General features: G+C 38.6%; 1 protein-coding gene across 1 annotated transcript in view; it reads left to right on the top strand.

Moving 5' to 3' along the window:
• COL9A1 (collagen type IX alpha 1 chain) overlaps positions 1-26,082 on the top strand; it is an 82,826-nt gene that overhangs the window by 14,567 nt on the left and 42,177 nt on the right. Inside the window, exons 4-18 of the mRNA XM_025171103.1 lie at positions 1,857-1,940; positions 2,438-2,458; positions 4,883-4,957; positions 5,457-5,492; positions 5,592-5,654; positions 14,223-14,276; positions 15,119-15,154; positions 18,353-18,376; positions 19,362-19,415; positions 20,596-20,649; positions 22,078-22,110; positions 22,507-22,563; positions 23,523-23,576; positions 24,122-24,175; positions 25,361-25,414. Of these exons, the coding sequence (XP_025026871.1) occupies positions 1,857-1,940; positions 2,438-2,458; positions 4,883-4,957; positions 5,457-5,492; positions 5,592-5,654; positions 14,223-14,276; positions 15,119-15,154; positions 18,353-18,376; positions 19,362-19,415; positions 20,596-20,649; positions 22,078-22,110; positions 22,507-22,563; positions 23,523-23,576; positions 24,122-24,175; positions 25,361-25,414 (753 nt within the window). The remainder of the gene's footprint in view (positions 1-1,856; positions 1,941-2,437; positions 2,459-4,882; positions 4,958-5,456; positions 5,493-5,591; positions 5,655-14,222; positions 14,277-15,118; positions 15,155-18,352; positions 18,377-19,361; positions 19,416-20,595; positions 20,650-22,077; positions 22,111-22,506; positions 22,564-23,522; positions 23,577-24,121; positions 24,176-25,360; positions 25,415-26,082) is intronic.

The following is a 26,082-nucleotide window of genomic DNA, read 5'->3' as shown; positions in this document are numbered from 1 at the left end:
ATTAAGAAACACTGGTCTAGCAGAACCTGGGAACATGGTGGAGGAAGTAGGGCCATTATAGAAAAGATTCCTTAGTCCGGGGGGGGGGGGGGTTGGAAGCATAAACAAGAGAGTCTGTGTAATTCTGCCTTAATTCTGCTAGATATAAGTTGATCTGGAGAATTGTTTTGGCACCCTTTCAAGATTCTGCTACATTACCCTACTAGCAATAAAAAGCATCCCCCAAATCCAAAGGGTTCTTGTTTCCTGAGTTTGCCACTCTTGGAGGGTTTAACAAATTCAAAATTCCATATTCAAATAATGTGAAATCTTAAAAAGGTTTATTGGTCTATCTCAAATCAGGCATAGTGTACATGAGCAGTGGCATACACAGGAGGAATCAAAATAGGCAAGAGGGCAGGCACAGCATCACAGTACAAGCCCCGCCCCTTTTATATGGGTGTTGATATTGCAGTGCCACAACTTTCATACTGCTGTTTTTGACATCCCCCCACCCCATGATCTTGCCTTTGCAGGATTCCATTTTGATAGACATTCAATTCTTTAATCCCAACTGACTTTCATCTTTATTCCGTTATCTGGAAGAAAATGAACCATATAAGTAAATAACACATTTTCCGCTATCTGACAAACATAACTTGAATTTAACAAAGCCAGTGACAGCATATTGACAAAGCATTAGAATTCTAGTTCTCCAAAGGGGAACAATGCCACAAATTTTCTGGAATAATCTATCTAAAAATATATTATTTGTATACAGTGGAAATATACACAAACCTAGGTTTTTTTCAATAGGTCTAAATGAATAAAAATTACCATTTCCCTTTTTATACATTAGTGTGCAAAAAGTGTGACTTTGCATGGAAAGGGACTGCTCAGAGTGAGTGGGACAAAAATGTGGCCTTTTTCTTTTGCATTGTTTGTGGTTCAGAGAGTCAAGGGGCACGATGGGTGTTCTAACTTTGCAATTGCTTAAGGTAACATTTCAATCTTTAACACTCTAATTCTCCTCCAAAACTGGATCCCGTCCCTGATCATTTGGGAGTGGAGTTCTTGACATGGTGCGTAACATTTGAAGTGACCTTCAAGCTGACCAAAGTTGGCTTACACAAAAATAAACGAAATAAGCTAAGGATTTTATCCCTTAGAATTGATTAAGCAATTACAGTTTATAAAAGCAGTTTTCTCCTGGGACTATTTAAAAAAGATATATCCTAAAAGTAGCTTTTTGTCCTTTTGTTAAATCATATATACTCCTGCAGATTAGTATATTCTGCAGGAATAAGTACAGTAAGTAATATTCCTGGAAATGGTTCTTAAAGGTGAATGTGTAAACAAAGATTTGGGTTGTTAGCATTTTCTAATATTCATTTAGGAATTAAGTATGTTCTTTTGGGCATTTGAAGGATTTTGTTCTGATGACCAGTGCTGCCCATTTTTTCATATGGCCAAGCTTGTATTGCTTATTTTTACCTCTGTTGTTATTACCTGTTCTAGCCATTGTGGTCCAGAGTTCATCCTTTGAGTCTGAAGATCTCGTTTCAATTTCTAGTCTATACATGGAATTATCAGATAGCTTTTGGGTGATCTCTGCCTCCCAGTCTCCACTTCCTATCTGTGAATGGGATCAGTTATTAACTACATCTCAAAACTGTGAGGATCAAAGTGAGAAAGTCATGCAATTATCCATATTCAGTCTTAAGGAAAGGATGACATCAAAGCAATACTTACCAGCCATGAATAATTGCTTAAAGTAGTTCTATTGCTGAATGATGATCAATAATCAATTATCAGTTTTATTGATATCCGCCAATAAAATCCTTTCTCTTACTGTCTCCCTTTTGCTCTCTTCTCAGTTTGAGATCCAGTGGATGATGATTCATTGTGACCCTCAGCGTCCTCAGAGGGAAACCTGTAGTGAACTTACAATCAGGAGCTCGGTAAGAAAATATCTTAAGGGCAAAGCTTACTTTTTAACTTTGGAATATTCAAAATGCCATAATGTATTTCCTTTTCAAAGTTATTAAAGCACAGCCTACAAAAGTAATTCAGGATGGGAAGGCACTCTCCTTACCTGAGGATGCTGTTTGCAGCACAGATCAAGACAAACCCTGCCAGAAAGTACACAATGCTAAAAGCAGGGCAAAGGGTTAAAAAGCTGGAGTCATTCAGTCCCTCCTTTCGAGACATCAGGTTTCCTCTAGTCTAGCTACCCTCCTCCAACAGTCATCCGCAGAACTGTGCAATTTGAAAGTTTTTGGAGTTGGGGTTCTATTCTCCAATAACCTTAAAATCCATCTGTGGCAATTGAAGAAGTACCCATGGCTAGCTTGGGCCCGTGCACAATGTTTCCCTGGTTCCTGTGGATTTTTCTGCAAGTAATTTGCCTCTGTCTATCACAAGTAAGTTTTTCCTAACTTTTTGTTATTCTTTTCAGATAAGCCAGACAATCATAAAGGTAAGTCTTAAAGCTAGAAGGATTCTTACTGAGTGAAGAGTATAAAATGTTTCCAAAAACTCATAGCTCTTTTGTTCAATTTTTGGTTGGCAATCAATGAAAACAATGTGTATATTTCTAATGATGCTGCTATGTTGGACAAAGTATAGGATCTCTTATGCCCAGCTGGAGAGCTTCCAAGGGAAGTCAGATGGCCACTGCGAAAGATACCACGCTTAAATGGATAGGTTTGGTTTGAACCTGCAGAAGTGTTACTTTTCCTAGTTAATGAGGCTTCACAGGGATCCCATTTAGGTAGAGAAGATGTTTTCCCCCACATTGCTGTGAGATCTGTCTAGTTCTCTGGCCTATACACTGTTCAGAGTGAAATCTTACTAGGATCAACAAATATGATGAAGTTGGGATCCATTATATCAATTTTGATGCTTCCGTCCCCCAGACTCAGTTGGCACCCTCCTGCTTTAAACTGGAATTTTTATTCCAAGGAATCTCTTTTGTTTAATTCAGTGTAGTCCACAATGGACACATCCTCCAGATTAATTAATGTGGGTTAGTCATCACTTCAATTCCTTAAGCATTCCTCTTATAATTACAAACAAGATAATAAAAAGGGGTCACTTCATCCATGTTTATGTGTGACGTGGGCTTCCAACCGATGTTAGTGATTATGAATATAGAACCAAAATTGATGATTTTTCTGGATTAATTGCTACATAGTGGTGCATAGCTAACAGTACCAAGAGAAATAAATGGAAGAAAGTTAAATAGGGCACATAGCTGTGGGAAATATAGAATGGAAAACTTTCCTTCTGTGAATTTCACTTAGCTCACTTATTTGAGGACCCTGGAAAGACTTTTTTTTTAGATTTTTTTTATCCCGCCTTTATTATTTTTATAAATAACTCAAACATGCCTAGTACTCCTTCCTCCTCCTATTTTCCCCACAACAACCCTGTGAGGTAGTTGGGCTGAGAGAGAGTGACTGGCCCCAAGTTACTCAGCTGGCTTTCGTGTCTAAGGCGGGACTAAAACTCACAGTCTTCTGGTTCCTAGCCTGGTGCCTTCACCACTAGACCAAATTGGCTCTCATGTTTCCTAATAACAGTCATTCGTTGTTTTATGGAAGAATTCTCTAGCGTCTGACACACTGTAAAGCAGAATCTTATAGATACCTGCATTATTTTATGAGTTTACATTAAAAATAGATGAAAAGCTCTCATTTTTAAACCAAGTATTCAAAGAATGTCAGAAAAATCAGCTGAGAGTTTATTTAAAAATATTAATGTGTAATAATACATTTCCTGAAAATGAAATGTTAATCTTTTGAAGCACAGTGAGCAAAACAGCCCATGGGATTAGAAAGTCCAACAGATTTGTTATGACATTTATTTGTATAGACTCAAGCTAGCTTTGCTAGGCCCCAGAAAGAAAAAAATCTACCAATGTTTTTACAAAGAAAATGAACATTACTGTGCAGCCCATGAAGCTTGTGGTTGACTGTGATATGAAGCAACCTACTTTGCAAGCAACAATAATGACTTTTCTGCATTATGTCTGAAGAAAAAATGCCTTTTAAAATACTGGTTGTGAGAACTCTGGCTAAAGTCCCTCTTGGGACTTACAAAAATAAAGCAGTTTGGAAGAAAGAAGAAAGAAAGAAAGAAAGAAAGAAAGAAAGAAAGAAAGAAAGAAAGAAAGAAAGAAAGAAAGAAAGAAAGAAAGAAAGAAAGTTATAGAAAACAAGGTATTATTAAGAGCTATGGTGTGTGTACATAATTAATCTCTTACTTATGCATATGTCTCAGAAGATAAGTCTGGATATCTAGCTATACAGTAATGGCAATTTCACTTAGATGCATTTTTGCAGGTACCACTTTATTTTTTCTATCACAAATTGATTTCCCATTTTACAAGGGAATGAACTTAATAGGGAAAAAAAAGTAATCCAAAGGACATTATTTTATTCCATTTTGTCATCGGACCAGTCATTGCGAGAAGAAGTCTTCTTTTCCTGTTCAGAATGAAAGGAAAATATAAAGCATAATAACCCATCCTTTTTGTTCCCAGTTGCTGCCTTAAGGTGTGCTTTCCACCCCTTTAAGGATTTAGGCAGAGGCATTAATTCTGCCTCTGCCCACCAACAGAGACACATGTACACGCGTGCACATCTGTTCCTACACACCATTTGCCAATCTGTACATCTCAGGTTGTCATTACATTTTACAGAGCACATTTGTCTTGAATTACTATCTATCATGCAGATCAGAACAGGAACAGATTACCTAATCAAGCAGATGAATCTGATTAGGTCAGTTAGAATATCTTGTTGGTGGCTCTCAATTGCTCCTTCCCCCCTTTTATTGGATGGTTTCAGTTGCTTCCTCTTCCTCCTGCACTTTAAACGTTCTTTTTATTCCTTGCCAGAGAGGCCCTCCAGGTCCGCAAGGCCCCCCAGGCCCCCCAGGCCCCCCAGGCGTTCCTGGCATCGATGGCATTGATGTAAGTACAGCTTGTGCGGCATGCGGCAGTGAGCGTTGAAGGAATTCCTCCCCAGCGTTACACAATGACACTGCTGTCTCTCTGTGTATTTAACATGGGACACCCTCTGGCAAGTCTCCATCATGACTTGTAACTGGCATTAGAAATGTGCTGTTAGGCCTAGAAACCTAGGAGGCACATTCCTTAGTCCTAAAGCATAAGAACTGGTGGTATGACCAAGGCGTTATTTTCTGCAGAGCTAGATCAGGTCCATCATATAATCTGCAATTTGTATGAGGGAGTCTGTAGGATTAGTATTTAGAATCTGCAAATTCCATTACATTAGCTTCATAGCAATTCTGTCTACTAGCAGTAAGAGTTTCTCCATGTAGCATGCATATGTGTGCACAGAGACATTTATAATATCTATATAATATGCATAAAATTTGCAGATAGAATTATAAATGCTACTATGTTAAAATGAATTTTACTTTATTGTTACTTTCTTCTATCCCATTAGGGAGACAGAGGTCCTAATGGCCCCCCAGGCCGTCCAGTAAGTAACTGAGAACAGGGGTCTTTATCTTTTTTGTATTTTTTTTAAAAAAATCTCTATCTGTTAAAATACTTCATTGGTTCCAATTCACTCCTGTAGGGTCCTGATGGTGATGCTGGAAAACCAGGTGTGCCTGGATTGCCAGGGGTACCAGGAGCTGATGTGAGTACAGATTTCGGTTCCTAACTGGGCTGGTGCAGTCTAAAAGGCCGTGAGTGTGCCTGCAGCTGAGGCCAAAACCAGAATATTTCCCCAGTTGCCAAATGCTCCATTCTAAACCTCTCTCCCTCCTGGTCACATGACAGAGCAGAGCTCTAGCAGTAAGAGACTGGAAAGAATTCCATACTCTTCATGCATGCTTTCCTTAAGTTGCATACCTTATGCTGTCAAGGATTTTGGGTGAATCAGTGCCTGGGACTGAGCCATTTTCATAGATACAGCTACATAATTCTAGCTCATCCTTCACTGTTCTGGTGCCCTTTGCCCTTGCTGGCTGACAGTTCTGTGAGCCAACATGCAACATCTTTGGAGGGTACCAAGTAGGAGAAAGGCATTCTAGGCACTGGACTCGATGGTCTTAACCAAAGCTTGTTTATTTACATATACATTACACAGTGGCGGCCATTTCCTCCATCGATAAGCACATGTGGTATAGCTTGAACCTATTCATGTTTGTTCCAAAGCCTCCCAATCTATTTATTTGATAGATTTTATTGCAAAGCAAGTGTACAACTATTGTGGTGGAAAGCCTTCCTCCTTGCCCTATTATTCAAAAAAGACTAATTCAAATGTCAACAAGCACAAACACACCAAAAATACATTGCTGCAAATCCATTTCTCTTTCCTGTGTTAAAAAATGTTGCAGCCAACCCACATGCTTGAAAAATCCTCAATTCATATTTTGATACATACAAATACTAGGGATATAATCAACCCCCCCACACACACACACGCACACACACACACACACATTCATTCGTTCATTCGTTCATTCATTCATTCCAGTGACTGAGCCAGAAAAATGACAGTGGACAGTCCTGTTGATGCCAGCCCAATGTGCAGGAATAATAGGACAAGATCAAACCATTGCCAGCAGCAGCTGATTGTAATCAATTTGAAGCAGATTTTTGTTTGGTCATAAACTCATTTTAAGATCATGCAAAATTCATGTCAAATAGTTTTTAATACAATTCTCAACTGGTTTACCAGGACAGAACTTTTGAGTTCATTATTCCTATGATAATGTAAATGACTAATATCAATTATATCAACTTCTTTCATGTTCCTCTAAAGGCAGATTACTGATTTTAGAGTCACAGATAGTTTCTCTAAAACATTTAAATGCTGTGAAACAGTGTTATGGGACCTTGTGGAGAGTGGTGGTACAAATAAATAAATGAATGAGCTTCAGAAGAAGCAGTTGAAGTTGGACCAAAGAAACCAAACATCAGATGCTTAAGCTGAAAATGCTTCCAGGAAGCACTTGGGAGTAAATCAAGCTCATTTTTAAAAATACTTTGATTCCTCAGAACTAAGTTGGTGTAAAGTAAAAATATTGTGACAGGCCCAGTTTAAATACCTACACCCAGCTTCAGATGGCATTTTTAAGCTGGGATTATCTCATAGTGTAATCTTTCCATGAGTGCATGGGTCAGAATTACACATGTGATTTACTACTTCCATATATGTGTTGCCACACTATTTCTGGTACTGAAGTTGATCTTCATGGAAACAGGGATCCTAGTACTTCACTGGGGTCACATAATCATTTTTGTTAAACTGAAAGAGAGGGTGAATTCTTGAAGTGACTAAAGCTAGTATAATTGCCTACTGACAAACCTGAACATGTGAAAAATTAAATCTACTTTTTTAATGGGTAATTATAATTTATGCAATGAGAATCTCACAGGATGTTCTTGCAAAGAAATGTATTAAATACCCGGTCCGTCTGTTAAAATAATGTAATGGAATAAATATAGGAAGGCTTCTGAGAAACTATTCAAAGGCATCAATTCTTCAGCGCTCAGTCTTCCTTATGGTCCAGCTCTGGCAGCCATACATTGCTACTGGAAAAACCATAGCTTTGATTATGCGGATCTTTGTCGGCAAGGTGATGTCTCTGCTATGCTGTCTAGGTTTGCCATAGCTTTCCTCCCAAGGAGCAAGCGTCTTTTAATTTCATGGCTGCAGTCTCCGTCTGCGGTGATCTTGGAGCCCAAATAAATGAAGTCTGTTACTGCTTCCATTTCTACCCCTTCTATTTGCCAGGAATTGATGGATCCAGATGCCATGATCTTAGTTTTTTTAATGTTGAGTTTCAAGCCAGCTTTTGCACTCTCCTCTTTCACCCTCATCAAGAGGCTCTTTAGTTCTTCTTTACTTTACTTTACTTTACTTTACTTTACTTTACTTTACTTTACTTTACTTTACTTTACTTTACTTTACTTTACTTTACTTTACTTTACTTTACTTTACTTTACTTTACTTTACTTTACTACCTTTACTGCCATTAGGGTGGTATTGTCTGCATATCTGAGGTTGTTGATATTTCTCCCTGCAATCTTAATTCCAGTTTATGATTCTTCCAGCCCGGCATTTCTCATGATATACTCTGCATATAAGTTAAATAAGCAGGGGGACAGTATACAGCCTTGTCATACTCCTTTCCCTATTTTGAACCAATCAGTTGTTCCATGACCAGTTCTAACTGTTGCTTCTTGGCCGGCATACAGATTTCTCAGGAGACAGGTAAGGTGGTCTGGTACCCCCATCTCTTTAAGAATTTGCCACAGTTTGTTGTGATCCACACAATCAAAGGCTTTTGCATAGTCAATGATGCAGAAGTAGATGTTTTTCTGGAACTCTTGTGCTTTCTCCATGATCCAGCAAATGTTGGCAATTTGATCTCTAGTTCCTCTGCCTCTTCGAAACCTAGCTTGTACATCCAGTAGTTCTCGGTTCACATACTGCTGAAGCTTAGCTTGTAGGATTTTGAGCATAACCTTGCTAGCATGTGAAATGAGCACAATTGTGTGGTAGTTTGAGCATTCTTTGGCATTGCCCTTCTTTGGAATTGGAATGTAAACTGACCTTTTCCAGTCCCATGGCCACTCTTGAGTTTTCCAAATTTGTTGACATATTGAGTGCAGCACTTTAACAGCATCATCTTTTAGTATTTTAAATAGCTCAGCTGGAATATTGTCATCTCCGCTGGCTTTGTTGTTAGTAATGCTTTCTAAGGCCCACTTGACTTCGGACTCTAGGATGTCTGGCTCAAGGTCAGTGACCACACCAGCGTGGACATCAGGGACTAAGATCTTTCTTGTATTCTTCTGTGTATTCTTGCCACCTCTTCTTCATCTCTTCTGCTTCTGTTAGGTCCCTGCCTTTTTTGTCCTTTATCATGCCCATCTTTGCACAAAATGTTCCTTTGATATCTCCAATTTTCTTGAAGAGATCTCTAGTCTTCCCCATTCTATTGTTTTCCTTGATTTCTTTGCATTGTTCATTTAAGAAGGCCTTCTTATCTCTCCTTGCTATTCTCTGGAAATCTGCATTCAGTTGCTTATATCTTTCCCTTTCACCCTTGCTTTTCACATTCCTTCTTTCCACAGCTATTTGTAATGCCTCATCAGACAGCCATTTTGCTTTCTTGCATTTCTTTTTCCTTGGGGTGGTTTTAGTTGCTGCCTCCTGTACAATGTTACAGACCTCCGTCCATAGTTCTTCAGGCACTCTGTCTACCAAATCTAACCCTCTAAATCTATTCATCACCTTCACTGTGTACTCACAAGGAATATGATCTAAGTCATACCTGAGTGGTCTAGTGGTTTTCCCTATGTTCTTCAATTTAAGCCTAAATTTTGCAGTAAGAAGCTCATGATCTGAGCCACAGTCAGCTCCTGGTCTTGTTTTTGCTGTCTGTATAGAGCTTCTCCATCTTTGGCTGCAAAGTATATAATCAATCTGGTTTCGGTATTGACCATCTGGTGATGTCCGTGTGTAGAGTCGTCTCTTGTGTTGTTGGAAAAGAGTATTTGCTATGACTAGCTTGTTCTCTTGACAGAATTCTATTAGCCTTTGCCCTGCTTCATTTTGTGCTCCAAGGCCAAACTTGCCTGTTATTCCGATTACTCCTTGACTTCCTACTTTAGCATTCCAATCCCCTGTGATGAAAAGGACATCTTTTTTTGGTGCTAGTTCTAGAAGGTGTTGTAGGTCTTCATAGAAGCGGTCAACTTCAGCTTCTTCGGCATCAGTGGTTGGGGCATAGACTTGGATTACTGTGATGTTGAATGGTTTGCCTTGGATTCGCACTGAGATCATTCTGTTGTTTTTGAGGTTGTACCCCATTACTGCCTTGCCTTGGAGTTACATTCATCTTAATCACATTTATATGATCCTAAAGAGAATTCTACACCATCTTTCTAAAACTTCTTCCAGCTGCCTCAAAGCAGTGGATAAATTCGAATTTTCCAGCTGAGAAGGACTATTGAAAATTCTTATGCCAGGAAAACGAAATATATTTTCTATGTTGTTATTGTGACCTATCAGCATCAGATCTGATTTACAGAGTATCCAGAGAGAGACTTCTAGTCTATTTTTAAAACATAAAATATCATCAGTATGTAATAAATACTGTTTTCTCCTACTGGACTTCCACTGATATTTTCAGAATTTCTAGTTATGCATGCTATGGCTTCTATAGCCAAATTAAAAAGAAAAGGACAATAGTGTTACCTTGACATTATTTGAATCAAGGAGAAGTCACACCATTAATAATTACCCATGATTTAAGAAATGAACAGAACTAATCCTGTGGCAGATTTGGTAAACCCACCTTTTTTTTTTTTTTTTAAAGAATCTCATATTCTGTATATGAAGAGTATTATGCAGTTTAGAATAACACCCAACAATTGTTGATTAATGAGTCTGGAATTTGTACAACACTCCCATTTATGTCCTAAATATTATAGATGGTACAATATTAGTTGATTAACTTGTTAGAAGCCAGTAACTTCTCAACAGATTTTTTTCCTTTTTCCTAATAACATTGCTATTTGCGATGTAATGAAATTCTGTTTTAGAAATATAAAATTTGTTAAATTCATATTTAATAGAGACAAAAAATATATATCAGTCCACCAATGGATGGAATGTATAAAGTGATAATAATTCTTCAAATTCTCCTCTAACTGTTGCTTCTTTTACATGAAATGTACACACAAATACTTAGAATAAATGCTTTAGCAGTTTCCCATGCTAAAGATAATGATGTTACCAAGTCTCCTTTAATATGAAAAAGCTACCATTTTAATAAAAGAAAGATACGTTTAAGGACTACTCAAAAAATGTACATTATGTAATTTTGATCCAATAGAACAGTAAATTTCACAAGAGCATGATCTGAAATTATAGTACAGTCTATAGCAATTGCTTAAACTATCAAGGAATGGGAAATTATAAAATAATATAGTCAAAAGCAGTCTCTATGTGCACAGGTATTTATGGGGTGTGGCACAAATGATGAAATGTACATTGTAATGTCACAATGCAACTTTTTACATACTTGCATGTGATATTGCAATAAAAGTAGAAAAGAGTAGAGCTTGCAACATGATGTCATGATGCACATTTTGTCATTCTGATGTCATAATGGTAAGGAATTGACTCCTATGCCTCTGTGTAGAGGAAATTAAAAGCACATCATTTTTGTGAAGGATTAACAATATCAAATATTGACTAAATTAAATTCAGACATATAATCTAGATATATGTTAGAAATCTGACAATGTAATTTTGGTGACAGAGTGTTATGATCCAACAAGGACCCAAAATTTAATTCAAATCACCTTCAACTACTACATGCTCCACTGACTTAGTATACACATGTTGAAAACAATTATGGACTTGCTTTGGCTAGTCTGTGATTGGAGCATGTAAATTTAAGAGTGAATAATGCTGATCACCCAATCTGACAATGACTATAAAAAAATGATCTTCTCCATCTGATATTTCTTCTTCAACAATCTATTTGGATAGTCTACTAACTAAAAAAGCAACATTCTAAATTTAGAGTTGCCACTTACATAAATCTCTTCCACCCAAGCTTTTTGTAAAAACTGCTTATCCTGAGAAAGAATATAGGTCTCCTGCAATTATTTGCTTAATTTAGACTTGTTTCTGTTTGACAAGAGATCTTCAATCCTTCAGTGTTTCATGTTACAAGAAATGCTCCTGGTTTGATATAATTCATATTAAAAATAGCAGGCAGAGAAAAAAAGCCTGTATACATTTACAGGTAGTCCTTGACTCATTACTATTTGTTTGGTGACTGTTTGAAGTTACGATGGCACTGAAAAAAGTGACTTACAATCAGTCCTCACACTTACGACCATTGCAGTGTCCCTGCAGTGACACGATCAAAATTTGGGCACTTCGCAACCAGCATGTATTTATGAAGGTTGCAGCATTCCGGGATCATGTGATCACTATTTGCGACCTTCCCAGCCAGCTTCTGATAAGCAAAATCAATGGGAACCTCATGATTCACTTAACTACCATGTGATTCACTTAATTGCTGCTGCAAAAAATGTAAAATTGGGTGCAGTCACGTGATGTCTTGCTTAATAACAGCACCACTTAACAACCAATTTTCTGGTCCCTATTGTGGTTGTAAGTCGAGGACTACCTGTATACCATATCTGAATTGTACCCAAAACAGACACATAGACACAATTTGATAACCTTTAAGAGCACCTGCTTTGACATGTATCCTCTGCATATAGAATGAAACAAATTAGCTCAAGGGAACTTTCATGCCCTCCAACTGTCCCAAATCACCTAGGGATGTCACCTGATAATCCCAGGTGAGCATCTGCCCTTGGGAAATATTTATCCATGCTCAGTAGGGGATACGTGCTTGTCCTAGTAAGTACGAATGAAATGAATTTCATGCACTGCTGTATCTCTTTAACAACCAGGCAGAGAGCTAAAGGCCTAAAAAGCAGGATTCCAAAAGCTGCTTAAATTGCCGCAATTTGCTTCAGAGTCCGTGGGCATTAACGTCTGAGTAAAAAGGATAAAAGTAAACAGGAAGAAAAATGACAAATACCTACATTTCCCACTACCTCTGTCTGTTCAACTCCAGGCAGCTGCCTTCTTCCAGTTCAGTAGCAAAGTTAGGAGACTGGAATGAGCCAGTTCTGGCACCAGCTTTTTCCCCCTGCTGCCAGCTGGCTCCTTCTGAAGGGAAGCAACTCCACCACTGATGCTCAACTGGCTGTCAAGGCTGCTGTCCTGTGATCTCTCAGTATAACACTGCAGGGGTTGGGACTGGGATTTTAAAGTGTATTTTTTTTTCCTGTGGCTCTAAAGGACTGCCTGGCTGAGATAACAGCAGGATCCTGTAGGTCAACCAAAGCTTCGTTGGTGTAGGGAGCAGAAAGCCCTGGTGACTTGTTTGGAGTCCTTTAGCAAGCTGTGGCCTGCTGTGCTAGGTTAATGGTGCTTCTGTCCTGCTTCTCCTGTTCCTCTCTTTACCCATTGGCAATTATGGAATTGCTAGCAACATTTCTGAGAGGAAAAGCTGGGGGAAAAACTGCTTTTAACAAGTCTTGCTTCAAGTTCACCTCCCAGCATTTTGTCTAAAAATAGACAACTATATTCTATGTACTGGGTACATTTGGGGAAGAAAGAAAATACACTTCACTGGCATACAGTAATGCTTGCAGTATGTATTCCAATTTTTACAAAGCAGTAGATGAATGTGTAGGAGTCATATAGGGTCTAAAAATATAACTGGCAAATTGATCTTAAGTTGCAACCTTTGACTTTCCTTGTTAACATTTTCTTGATTATTCATGGTATTAAACTTATCGGCAATTCTCATTTTTGGTAATGTCCCCTGATGGAATCAGTGAGCAGAAACCTTTCTTTCTTTCTTTCTTTCTTTCTTTCTTTCTTTCTTTCTTTCTTTCTTTCTTTCTTTCTTTCTTTCTTTCTTTCTTTCTTTCTTTCTTTCTTCCTTCCTTCCTTCCATCCTTCCTTCCTTCCTTCCTTCCTTCCTTCCTTCCTTCCTTCCTTCCTTCCTTCCTTCCTATAACAATATTGTAACATATACAAAATATTACACTGTACATTTAATTTCCAAAATATTTAGCTTTACAGCTGTACAAAGAAGTAGGTCATGTTTGATAGAAGAGGGTTTGAGGCAGAGGGCTGCTAATTCATCTTGGCTCCACAGTAAGCTGACCAGGCAGATAAAAAATGCAGTGTCCTCCAGTAAAACACTGCTCTCGAATGCTCGGATCACTTTCTGCTGCTTCTTCCCATTCTTTCTGGGCCAAAAAGCAGTATCTAAAGTCCAACCCAAAGTTTTATGCTTTTCCCTGTTGAGTTGAATGCCAGACTGGGAAGAGATCTCCATTTTCTGAATAACAATTTATTATCTGGAGGCCTTTCACATGATCTCTTTAAATTGGATATAGGGTGTTGCTTCTGCATCTGAATCCTGAAATTGGATTGAAGAAACTGCTCTTTTGGAAGCTATAGAAAGTCTTGGATTCTACTCTTGATGTACATGTGTGTGTGGGTGTGCATGTGTGTGTGAGCATATACAGAGAGAAATAGACAGTATATCTAGCAGATCATCACATTCTTTTTTCAATATTTTTAGCTACTAAAAAGGTTGCTATGACTGCACTAAAAGTTAATATTTTATTTCAAAAGGGATTGACAGGACCTGATGGATCACCAGGTCCAGCCGGTCCAAAAGGACAAAAGGTAAGATTATACTCTTTCATTAGATTTCCTTCCCATTTTTCAATCCCCATATGCTTTTACTTAATTATAGGATTAGAGATACATGTCAGCTGGTGAATAATAATAATAATAATAATAATAATAATAATAATAATATCATCAGCATGCTAAGATCAGATACAAGCAAGCCAGAACAGATGAAAGAAAAGAACCTGAAGAACAAAAGACCAAGGAATACGTGATCAAGAAATATCACTTAGAAACAAGGAAGATCATGGAAGCACTGGAAATAATAAAGCAGCAAATAACAGCTATAGCCAGAAAGATCAGCAGATATGAAGCTCAAATTGCATGCTACGGGAAGAATCTCCAATTTCAGTTGAATCAGAAATGTTTCTACCAGTCCATCAATGGAGAGATGGCAATGAACCAGTGAACACCTGACAAAGAAGAAACAGTGCAGTTCTGGGGCGGTTAAGGGACAACCCAAAGAAATACAACGAGAATGCAGCTTGGATAAAGGAGGTAGATAAGAATAAAAATGAAGCTGAAATGAAAGAACTTGTAGTAACATCAGAAATGGTGGAGAAAAGGGCAAGGAAGATCAGGTCACCCCAGCCGGTTTTCATGCCTAAGGTAGGACTAGAGCACACAGTCTCCTGGCTTCTAGGCCAGCACCTTCACCACTACACCAAACTGGCTCTCAGTTACGGTTTTATTATTAAGAAATCTAAAAATGACATAAATCAATTCTTGTACTCTGCCCTGTCCCTAAACAAAAAGTAAAACAAACAAACAACAGCAACCCCTTGTTGTATAAATGTTTTAAATATTTGAAATGATGTAACATTTATGATTTTCAGGGTGAAGTGGGGTTGCCTGGAGGCCGTGGACTTCCTGTAAGTCATTGATTTTTACATGGTATTTTACATGGTAGATTTTTAACAACTAGTATTATGAAATATATTTCCTAAGTTATTCTGTAAAAATTAAAGCAATATTTTAAAAACAACAACATGTTTTCCCTAAACCCAGAGGAAGTTTCTGGTCATCTATAGAAGAGCTCAAAAAGTATACTCCTGTCCTGAAATTGGTAGGGGATATTAGTTTTGTGGCCTTCATATAACTTAACACTGGAAAAATAGCCTTGAGTTGATAGTAGAGCTGAAGTTCTAGCAGGGAACTGTTCCCATCTGTGAATAAGATTTGATAACAGGGTCTTCTCAGTTGAAGGTGTTGAAATTTGAAGGAGGACTTTTGCAGGATCCTTCCTTCCTGCCTTCCTGCCTTCTGATTGCTCAACCAATCCAAAGGGATTTTACCACATTTACAAAATCAAAGGAACTGTACAGCAAGCACTAGTTGAAAATGTATTTAAAATGTATTAAGACAGTTCTAGAATAGGATTCCTGGCTTGAAGAGACCCATGTTAAATTGTCTCTGAAATAATTTTTTTTCTTCCTAGCATTTTCCCCACATGTGCAGGGTCCACTCCCCCCCCCCCCCCGATCAATCTAATGTTGATCCATTGATTGAGTCAGGAATTTACTGACCAGCTTGTCGCCTGAGCCTGACGTGGGCTGAGAGAGAGTGACTGATCAAAGTCACCCAGCCGGCTTCCAAGACTGAGGCAGGACTGGAACTCATAGTCTCCTGGCTTCTAGCCTGGAGCCTTAACCACTAGACCAAACTGGCTCTAATAAATAAATAATAAATGAATAAAATAAAATCTAAAAATTGCCTGTAAAAGATGCTCAAAAGAAATTACTAATGTTGGAGATCTAGAAAGGAAAAGGCCTTCGCTGTTAGAATTATTGAGGGGAGGGTTACCCTCCAATACAAATAACTCTTCAAGTGGAATTTTTGTTAAAATAATGACAAGTGCCCCCCACCTGCAGGGGCATGGAGCGGGGGGGGGGGATTTCAAGATGGTGGCTGCAATTATGCAACTGAATCCCTGTCTTTTAAATGTGCATCACACACATGTGCATCATACATGTGATGTGTGTAGAAAAAGGGCAGGGCTTCGATCATGTGGATATTTTGACTTTTTACATCCCACCTGCAAACATCCCTGCCACACTTCTGATCTCACTCTAGCTTTCTTGTGGCAACTATTTGCATTTAAAAATGCAATAGTACATTTATCACAGTTAGCTTCTTTCCCAGATAACATAGCTAAGTCCACATTTCCTCATGTTGCATAATCTATTTATTACCATAAACATTTAAGTCACAGATGCCTTACAAGGAAGGAGTAAAACATTAAACACTGCATGGGAATAAATAAGATATGCAAAGAGGGTGGAAAGACCAATCTTAGCTCTCTTGGTCAAAGCTGTTCTGGATGACATCGGAACGATCCTTATGGGCTTTTGTTTGTGGGCTCTCTCTTTTTTTAAACTAAAGCTTAATTAAATTAAAGCGGTGGATATATTTAAAAACCATGTGGTAGCTGTGAAATAAAGATAGGAATATCAGTAGAACTTCAGTACAGTGTTATTATCTACAATGAAAGTGAATTATAATATTCTGATAAAAGGGCTAAGAAGACTTATGAAAAAGCCCTCAAAGAGGCTGGTTTCCCAGTAGGTTGTTTGGTTAACAACTGTGCAGAATATTTGCAATAGCTGCCAATTTAAGAAGGCTGAACTGAGGAAAGTCACCTTGAATTTTATAACTATGTTACTTTGAAATCTCTGGAAAAAGAAAAAGAAAAGCTGCTGGAGATAAAATATAACTTGAAGGCATTTAAAATATACTGTTCCAAAAACTATAAACTGTTGTTCCAGTAACTGTGTTGAACAAAACCAAAATCACTGTTTCTGAAGCTTGATGTCCTCCCTTTTCACTGCACGAGGTGGGTAGGTAGCTCAGCTGGGGGAAGTAATCTGTCAGTTTGGTGTGAGGTGTGATCAGTGTGCTGGCATACTCAGTTGAACAACACTACCCTACACCAGGTCAGGGTGTTGTTGACATTGCACAACCAGTGTTCTCTTAGGAGATATGCCATCAGGAACACCATTAGATATGTCTTCTAATTCATTGTTGACAGTAATTAAAACAGATTTCCCATGCTTCCATTTCTTTATTAAAATGAAACTTTGAACCAGTCTGTCCCAGAGGAGCTGCTGATGGATTGATTTTTTTTCAGTTTCAACCCCGACAGGTCTTTCATCAGATAGAAGGCATGACTATTCCTCCCCCCCCCACACACACACAATGACTGGAACCACCTGATCAGGCAGGAGTAGAACCTCTGCCAAACAGTGCTTCCAATCCCCAACCCTCACAGATCATCCAGTAGGGTATTATGGTCAACATTTGTAAGAGCAGTACTGTACCACAAAGTCAGGCAGCAGCAGCAGGAGGAGACTGCAAATGAACTGGTTCTCTTTGCATAGGATGCTGCTGTGGGCATGGCAATGCCCATTGGGTTCAGGCTGTAGCACTATTAGGACCAAGACGGAAAATAATATATCCATCAGCAGTTCCTCTGGCACAGACTGGTTGAAAGCTTTGCTTCTGAAAAAAATAGAAGCATGGGAAAATGTTGTTCTCATTACTTCCAACAATGAATTAGAGGAGATATTTCACACTGACTGTGAAATCAACACTGCTTTCAGCACTAGGTTCCATTCCATCTTTAGATAGGAGGACATCTTGTCTAGCCTCCCTCCTCTGGATAAACAGAGCAGATTTTTGCCTTTTGAAAAAAAATGTTGAAACAATCCAGAATAAGCTTTCTCCTTATTTTTCTCCATAGAAAAATATGTCTGTGTTCATTTTCTAGGATAGTGCAGCAATAGCAGTGAAGCTTTTAAAATGTGTTGCATTTTTAAACAAAGATTAATCAAGCAAGAAAACTGCTTTGTCTGTTCTAAAGCGTAACATTCAACATCCGTCTCGAAGATAATTTGTTAAAATTGCTTGAAATTCTTTGCTAACTCAACAAACTGGAGAGATGAAAACAATATTCTTTAAATAAAAATGTTGATGGTTGTTCTTCCATTCTGAATATTTCTGCAGTTAGTTTGAACTGAAAACTAAATATACAAAAAAATAATAATTAGAAAACTTTGTTTTCTCTCTTTTAGGGAAAGGGCATTCCTGGACCTCCTGTAAGTAGATTTTTTTCCCTCTTTTTGTGCCTTCAAATCAGTCTTAACACCCTGCAACGGTCTCAACAAGCCCCTGCAGTTTTCTTGGCAACATTTCCAGAAGTGGTTGGCCATTGCTTTCTTGCCAGGGCTGAGAAAAAGTGACAGGGTCAAAGGTATCCAGCTGGCTTTATGCCTAAGGCAGAACTAGAATCACAGTTTCTCAGGTTCTAGCCTGGTGTCTTTAACCACTACTGTACGCTCAACTGACTCTCAAGTAGAATGTAATCAACCATCAATAATTAAATGCACTGCCAGACAAAATATTACAAGAGGTTTTTTAAACTACAGTCATATTTTTTAGTGTTATTTCTACCTTTGGATTGGCTGTCGCAGCCTGGTGTTTTGCAGATGGGTGGGATTACAAACCTCATCACCCTCAGCTCATACAGCCAATGGCCATGCCAGCTAGAAAGGATGAGGGTTGTCATGGAACCTCTCTGGAATACACTAAGTTGGGTCAAATGGGGTATTATTAAACTCTTCTGTTTAAGAAAAACCCATTCATTCCTTGCACTAGGCTGGCTTTCAAAGTAGGGGTGGTCAGCCCTTGGGTCGCATGCAACCCCCCTGCATTCTTTTTATGGTTCAAGCTTTTTGCATATTTGGGGAGGGTGTTTTTTAAAGAGATGAAATAATGCCTTAAGCCTTGCCCAAGTTTAAGACACCCATTTCGCTCTTTAAAAAAGCAATACTCCCAAACGTTGGGCGTTTCCCCCCCCCCCCACTTTGGGCATTTTTAGATGCAAAAAAGGTCTCTTGAACTGAGAGTTAAGTCAGATATTTTGCCTTTTTAAAATCACTACTGTGCACCCCCACCCAAGGTTATATCTTCTGCAGCTCTTGAGGGATTAAAAACAATAGTAATAATAATAAAGCAATTACAAGAAAGATGCTAACCCTTGTTATGAGAACTCTAATTAGTTCCTATCTTTTTTCAATGCAGGGTCCTCCTGGTATAGGAGGACTGCCTGGAGAAGTGGGAAGAGTTGGGCCACCTGTGAGTACTTTGTTTCATATTCCATTAAATCATTGATTAATATTTGCCTGCTAGTTAAATGTTTGTACCATCTTTTTAGAAAGGATGTCCCTCAGAAATGACTGACACATTGATCACTTACAAACACACCTATAAGTGCTTAAACACACTAAAATTATCACATGGATCTACCATTTAGGTCTCTCTTTGACAAATTATTTCAGCTGTGAATATGTACTAGTTGTCCCCAACTTGGTAATTTTCAGACATTTAGCTGTGGCCAGAATTTCCAACCAGCACAGAGGTCACAGACTGGGGAAACCCACTATAGGCATGGATCTCTGCAATAGGATGTCACCAATATTATTGCAATGTCTAAGGGTAGATTTATACTTTCTGTTTAGCCCATTAGTCCTCTGTGGACTAAACAGACCCTTGGTTTAAGCCTACACAGCTCTTGTTATGTTTGTTATATTCTACTTAATTACATTAGAAGCTCTTCCTAATTCCTATAAGTAGCATTTTTTGGAAGTCCGCTGAATACAGAGTTGGTTAGATTGGTTAGCATTCTCTCAAGTGGTGGAGTCCCATGTGGGAATATTACTTTACAAATTACTTTACAAATAGTCATTCCTATGACTGCTCATATGGATAACATATATTAACAAATCATATGATAAAACATTATCATTCCAACTGATGCAGATTAAAAAATGAGTCTAATTAAGTTCAGCTTTCCCCCCCCCCCCAAATAACAAATGCATGTACAAATGATGTATAATATTTATTTATTGGGGACTGCAGTAAATGAAGTCTTCCAAAGCTCCATAAATTAATCTGCCCATTCTGAAATGTCCATTTCTTTTGAATAATTGATTTTCCTGTCTTTATCTATGCACTTCAATAATTAAAGGTGCGTATTTTAAGAGAGTTCACGTAGGAATCCATTTGTATGTGATCAACTTTCTACATCACTTGAGAGGTAAAAGAAATAAAAGGTATGAATGGTTTGAATCTCTTTTTCTCCTGTCATTTACAGCTCTTTTCTAATTCTGTGCCATCAGAATTTTTCTTATCCTTGAACATTTTGGGTTGTTGATGTATCCAGTGTAGGGTTTATTTGGTTTGCTTTATCCTTTCTTGTAAGAGGCTTGGATATATATTTTGAATCTTGTTTTTATGCTCTTCTGGCACTGTTTAGGGTGATCCTGGAAAGAGAGGCCCCCCAGGAGTGCCAGGACCTCCAGGTCCAAGGGTAAGTTTGCAGTATTAATACTGAAGATATTAAAATGAGAAGTGTCTCAAAGTATGTCCTCCTTCCCCAGTTCATTCAAAGCATCCTTCCAGCTGGAAGGCTGTTTGAACAATTTGTGCAATATTCTCAAAGAGGGGATTTCAAATATTTTTGGCTGTGGAATTTCTTGGTAAAAATAACATTCCAGGAACCCTTGATCAAGAGCCAAAGCAGTGAGTTGTCATGACCACAAATGCCCCTGGAAGCGGGGGGGGGGGGCAGACTTCTGAATGGCAGTTAACAAGCCCCACCCTTTCTTCAGTACTTTGATTGCCATAGACACCCTGGCTGTGCTTTTTTATTTTTTTCTCCGTTAGACTTTCACAGAACTCCATTACATTTTTGCAGAACTCTAGTGCTCCACAGTTGGAGAAATTCTATTCTAGTCAGCATAAGGGATGCACCAAGCTTTGCATAGCATGTCAAGTGTTCCATTCCCAAAGTGGGTAGGGTCAGGATTCATTGGGGAGACAATACCACAGTTTTAAGCCCCTATAAGTCTTAATGAAATGATGTCTGCCTTTTCACTACCCCAAATGGGAGAAAATGAGAAAAGCTTCAAAATTATGGCCCATCTGTGGTGGATTGCAGCAGAGAGCAAGACTATCAAGAAGGAGGGGGTGCATTTCAGGAGGGGAAAAGAGACAAAAGGCAACACAGTCTGGAGCTGGGGTGTGGGAAGTGTAAAAGCTTCAGGATAGCCACTCCCTAGAATCTCCCAGGGTATATCCACTAGTTGCAGTAGTATAGATTTAGTCTGGCAAGATTCTGTCTTTAAGTGTAAGCAAATAAAGGAACTGAACTCAACTGGACTGTTTCACCATTGTTGTTGGGTTGGGCCTGACACCATCCATGCCAATGGATGGTGGTAGGCAGGCCACAAAAAATGCTTCCTGAGCCCTCTGAACCACACCCTTTGTGCCCTATTTTAGATACATTTTGCTGTGGCATTCCTTAAAAGGTGTCAGTTGATCTAATACAGTACTAATTCATACCTTCTGAATAGAAGGGCACATGTATGAAGGCTGCCCATGTTCAGAGTTGGTCCCATTTGTGTAGAAAGAAGACAAAAAGCCAGGAATCTGCTTCTTCTATATAGCAGAGGCCCAGTATGAATGGAAAATGCATCCCTGAGTTGAAAAGATTCCAAAGGCACAGTCTAATTATATAATTAGGAAAGAGGTCCTACATTTTTCAGTGTTGGATCTGTCTGTGAATGTAGATCTGTCCTCTGCTGGTGGTAGAAGGCATACTTTGCCCTCACAAAAGGCTCCTTTACTGCATTTATAGATCTGTTTGTCGCATCAGCCTTATTAATGCAAGTTCAACTCAATATTTGACAATATTCATGGCTATCTCCATTTTAAACTTCTTGCTAATCTACTTCAGGGAACAATTGGCCTTCATGGTGGAGATCCACTGGTAAGATATTTATCTTCCTTTTTGAAGATAAGAGATATGGATGATACCCACTCTCCTAGGGTTCTGGAAAGCCCTTAAGACCTGGATCTGTTCCCAGGGCTGGGGTTAATGTGGTTGTATTTTATTGGGGGTGGGGGATGTCATATTTTTGTACTGTTTGTACCATTGGCCATTTAGTTCTTTTAGTGCAGGCTGCCTGTTTATGTGGGTTTTAACTGTTTTAACTGTTTTACTTGGGTAGGAGGTGGGGATTGTATGTGTATGTGGATTTTGTAAACTGCCCAGAATCTTTTAGAGTGGGCAGCCATAGCAAATCAAATCAAATTAAATTAATAAACAGCTTTTCCCTAAGCAAAATTCCTCCTTATTAACTTAACTCATTGCTTCTTTTTTCAGTGTCCAAATGCTTGCACACCTGGCCATCCAGGACCTGCTGGCATGATGGGCATGAAGGTAAGAGAAGGGGTGGGAGTAATATGTTCTAAATAAGACTGGATATTGACTGGATTTTGATAAGTCGCAAGAGCTGTTACAGCAGGAGCATAACAATGTGGAATTAGGGTTAGAGTACTATGTCCTTTGTAACCTACACGTTGGAATACCAGCCATCAAAATAAGCCCTTGCATATAGGAACGGCATGGAAATGAAATCCATTTCTAAGAAGCCAAAATAGTGAATTCAGTCCCTTCCCTCTTTGCTTCTTCCGTTGTGAACTTTAGCCTGTAAGTCCTTTAGGGCACGATACCTGACCTCTTGAGTGTATGTTTGCTATGCAACTGTATGGAAGCACATGGTGTTATGTAAACACACGAGTAAACAAAAACAGTATAAATTCCTAGCTCATTTGAAAAAGAAAAAAAAAACCGTAAGGGAGATTTTCATTCAAAATTGTAAAAATATGTTTCTTACACTATCCTCAAAATTACAACAAAGGACACAGTGATTGTTTAAACCAGAGGTCCCCAAACTCTTCAGCTCATTGATCCCTTCATGAAGTTTCAGATTGTACATCAACCCCCAAACATTTATTATATGAAAATAGTTTAATAAATACTACTTTAGCTAATAGTACTATGAATAACAGCAACAACAACAACAACAATGGATAATCCCATCGACTCCTGGGGGTTGATATTGACCACTTTGGAGAACCCTGGTTTAAATGTTCTAATTCCAACGTCTCCACCTCATATCCTCCAGATACATTAAGTTATACCACACATCATTCCCAGCTGATATGATCCCGGGTTAAGGCATTCTCAGTGTTGAGGTCCATAACATCTGCAGGACATCAGACTGGGAAAACAACTCTGGTTTCACATAGCTGAGACACCCAAGCCAATTTTTTTATAGGCAATGTTTCAGGTGACATATTTAGCATCAGTGAAAATATCTTTGGCTTATATTTTAGGGCCACAAAGGAGCAAAAGGTGAGGGTGGTGAACCAGGAAAGCAAGGCTATAAGGTAAGAGGAAGTAGAATGTCAATGCACGCAGATAAACTGGAATAGTGATGGTTGATGGGGGAAGAATGTTTAACTTCGGTGTGTATTTAAGAAAGGATTAGTAATGGTCTTCTTAGAATGATTTCTCCACTGTTTTCAAAGGACTTAGTTAAAACAACTATTGATGGTTCTCTGTATCATAGGTCTGTGACACATAAACACTAAAAATAATGTGCTTTGTTTTGTTTTGGCTTTCTATGACATGTGAACAAATTTTGTGATTTGTAAACTGTAGTTTATGGTTTAGCATATGGTTTGTTCAATAAACCATGGCTGAAACAAATAATGATTTAGTGTGATATTGTATACTATCAGCTTTCAATCTCTTTGCTAAAGTCTTTCCCAAATAAGACAGCCCTACTTAATGTATGCTGCCTCCAGACTTAAGGATGTGGGAAATACATAAATAACACAATACATAATATTGAGGGAAACAGAATAAATTATGTATGCTAATTTTTAGAATGTATTATTAACTAACTTGTTGTGCTTTCTATATTTTTTAGGGAGAAGAAGGCGAAGAAGGACGAATAGGTGACATCGGAGATCAGGGCCCTCCGGTAAAGTATTTCCTTTTTAATTAACTTTTTAGTTGCTTTTCATCAATGAGTAAATATGGTGAAATGTAAGAAAGTAAGTGAAACCAATATCCATCCATCTGTTCATCATTATAAGTTCCTGATCTAACTAAGTTGTCATGACTGTTTATCACGATGAAACTAATGTGAGTCATTTTTTCCCCCACTGAGCTAATTGAAACTAGAATTTAACTGTATTTTTCTTCTGCACATTGAAATATTGACACTTTTCACTGAAAAGCCCTTTCAAAGATAGGACTGTAGGAGAATCAGGGATTTAAGGGTAAGATTTACAGTAGGTCTGCATAGTATGTGGATAGGAGACCAAAAGGAAATCCCATGGCTGTAGAAGTCAGAAATATCCTAACACTTTAGAAGAAGACAGGAGCAACCTACTTAGTAATTGTGGCCAAGAAAACAATATGGCTGTGTCCACATGTCCACATTGACTCAAGGAAGACTATCTTTTTACTGAGCCCAGTAAGTGGATTGAAACCAGTTGCTTAATTTGTTGCCTGTCTTCAACCAGACAGAAAGGACAATAAATGGGAATGTCATTCACAAGAGAAATAAGGAATCTGAAGTCTGGATGATGTGAGAGGCAGGACTGCCTGAGCCCCAGTCTTCTTCCCATAGTACCGAAGTATGGCTTGATGTGTGTTTCTTTATACTTTTTCTTAAGTGCAAGCACTTTCACACCACATCAGTCAAAAGCAAATCTAAGCAGATTGCACAAATGATAGACAATAAATTATACAGTGCATCTAATATTAATACATGACATAAAATTAAAGTAACAACATGTCATTAGCTGCATCTCCATACATTCTAGGTATAACCAACTTTTCACAATCTTCTGAATAGTTGCAAAAAGGAAGGTGATTTTATTTTGGGGGGGAGCTGATTTCACAGAAGAGGAGTCACAGTTCATTATTTTGGATGTTCTGATTTCATACAGCTGGAGACAGAAAAAAGTACAATACTTAGGACTTTGGGATTTTTAAAAAAATTAATAAGAAGAAAATCTTTAAAGTAGAAACAGTTTTTCTCATAAGGACGGAAAGAGAAGAAAAGGCTTTAATCCTTTTGTTTATCCAAGGAAAGTAAGCATGTATGTGATCAGTCAGGTACATGACATTCACGTTTGCAAAACCTTTTGCATTTCAGGGACCTCAAGGGTTAAGAGGATTCATTGGCATAATGGGCCCCAAAGGTGATAAAGTAAGTAACAGCAATGATACCTTTGTGATTTCAAATTGTTTGGTAATATTGATTGACTAAGAGGTGCCTTGATTTATAGAAGAATTGCTATGTGGGAACATTCTTTCATATGAACATGGTGAAAATTCTTTCGACAGATAGCTGAGGTGGCTGATATTGGGAAATCCTACCAGTGGCTGGAAATGGCTGGACTAAAAGACAACACTGAGGCACTGATCATAGCAGCACAAGAACAGGCACTAAGCAACAGAAGCAGGGGTGTACCACACTAGACAGGACCCAAGGGTCAGACTGGGCAGAGAGGCCTCAGAGACAATCCGACACATAGTGGCAGGGTGTAAGATGCAGGTAGGAACAGCACACACTGAACGGCACAACCAAGTAACTGGCATTGTGTACAGGAACATCTGCACAGTGTATGGGCTAGACCCTCCCAAGTCCAGATGGGAGATTCCACAGAAGGTCATGAAGAATAACAGGGCTAAGATCCTGTGGGACTTCCAGATCCAGATGGACAAGTGGGTGCTGGCCAATCAACCAGACATCATGGTAGTAGACATGGACCAGAAGACAGCGGTGGTTGCATGTAGCAGTGCCCAGTGACAGCAGCATCAGGAAGAAAGAGTATGAGAAGCTGGAGAAGTACCAGGGCCTGAAAGAAGAACAAG

This window comes from Python bivittatus, unplaced genomic scaffold, assembly GCF_059951505.1.
Source record: "Python bivittatus isolate LINGU-HERP-01145 unplaced genomic scaffold, Pbiv_v1 ctg000020_np1212, whole genome shotgun sequence".
Lineage (NCBI taxonomy): Eukaryota > Metazoa > Chordata > Lepidosauria > Squamata > Pythonidae > Python > Python bivittatus.
Note: the sequence above shows the minus strand (reverse complement) of the source record. Positions and strands in the feature narration are given on the sequence as shown.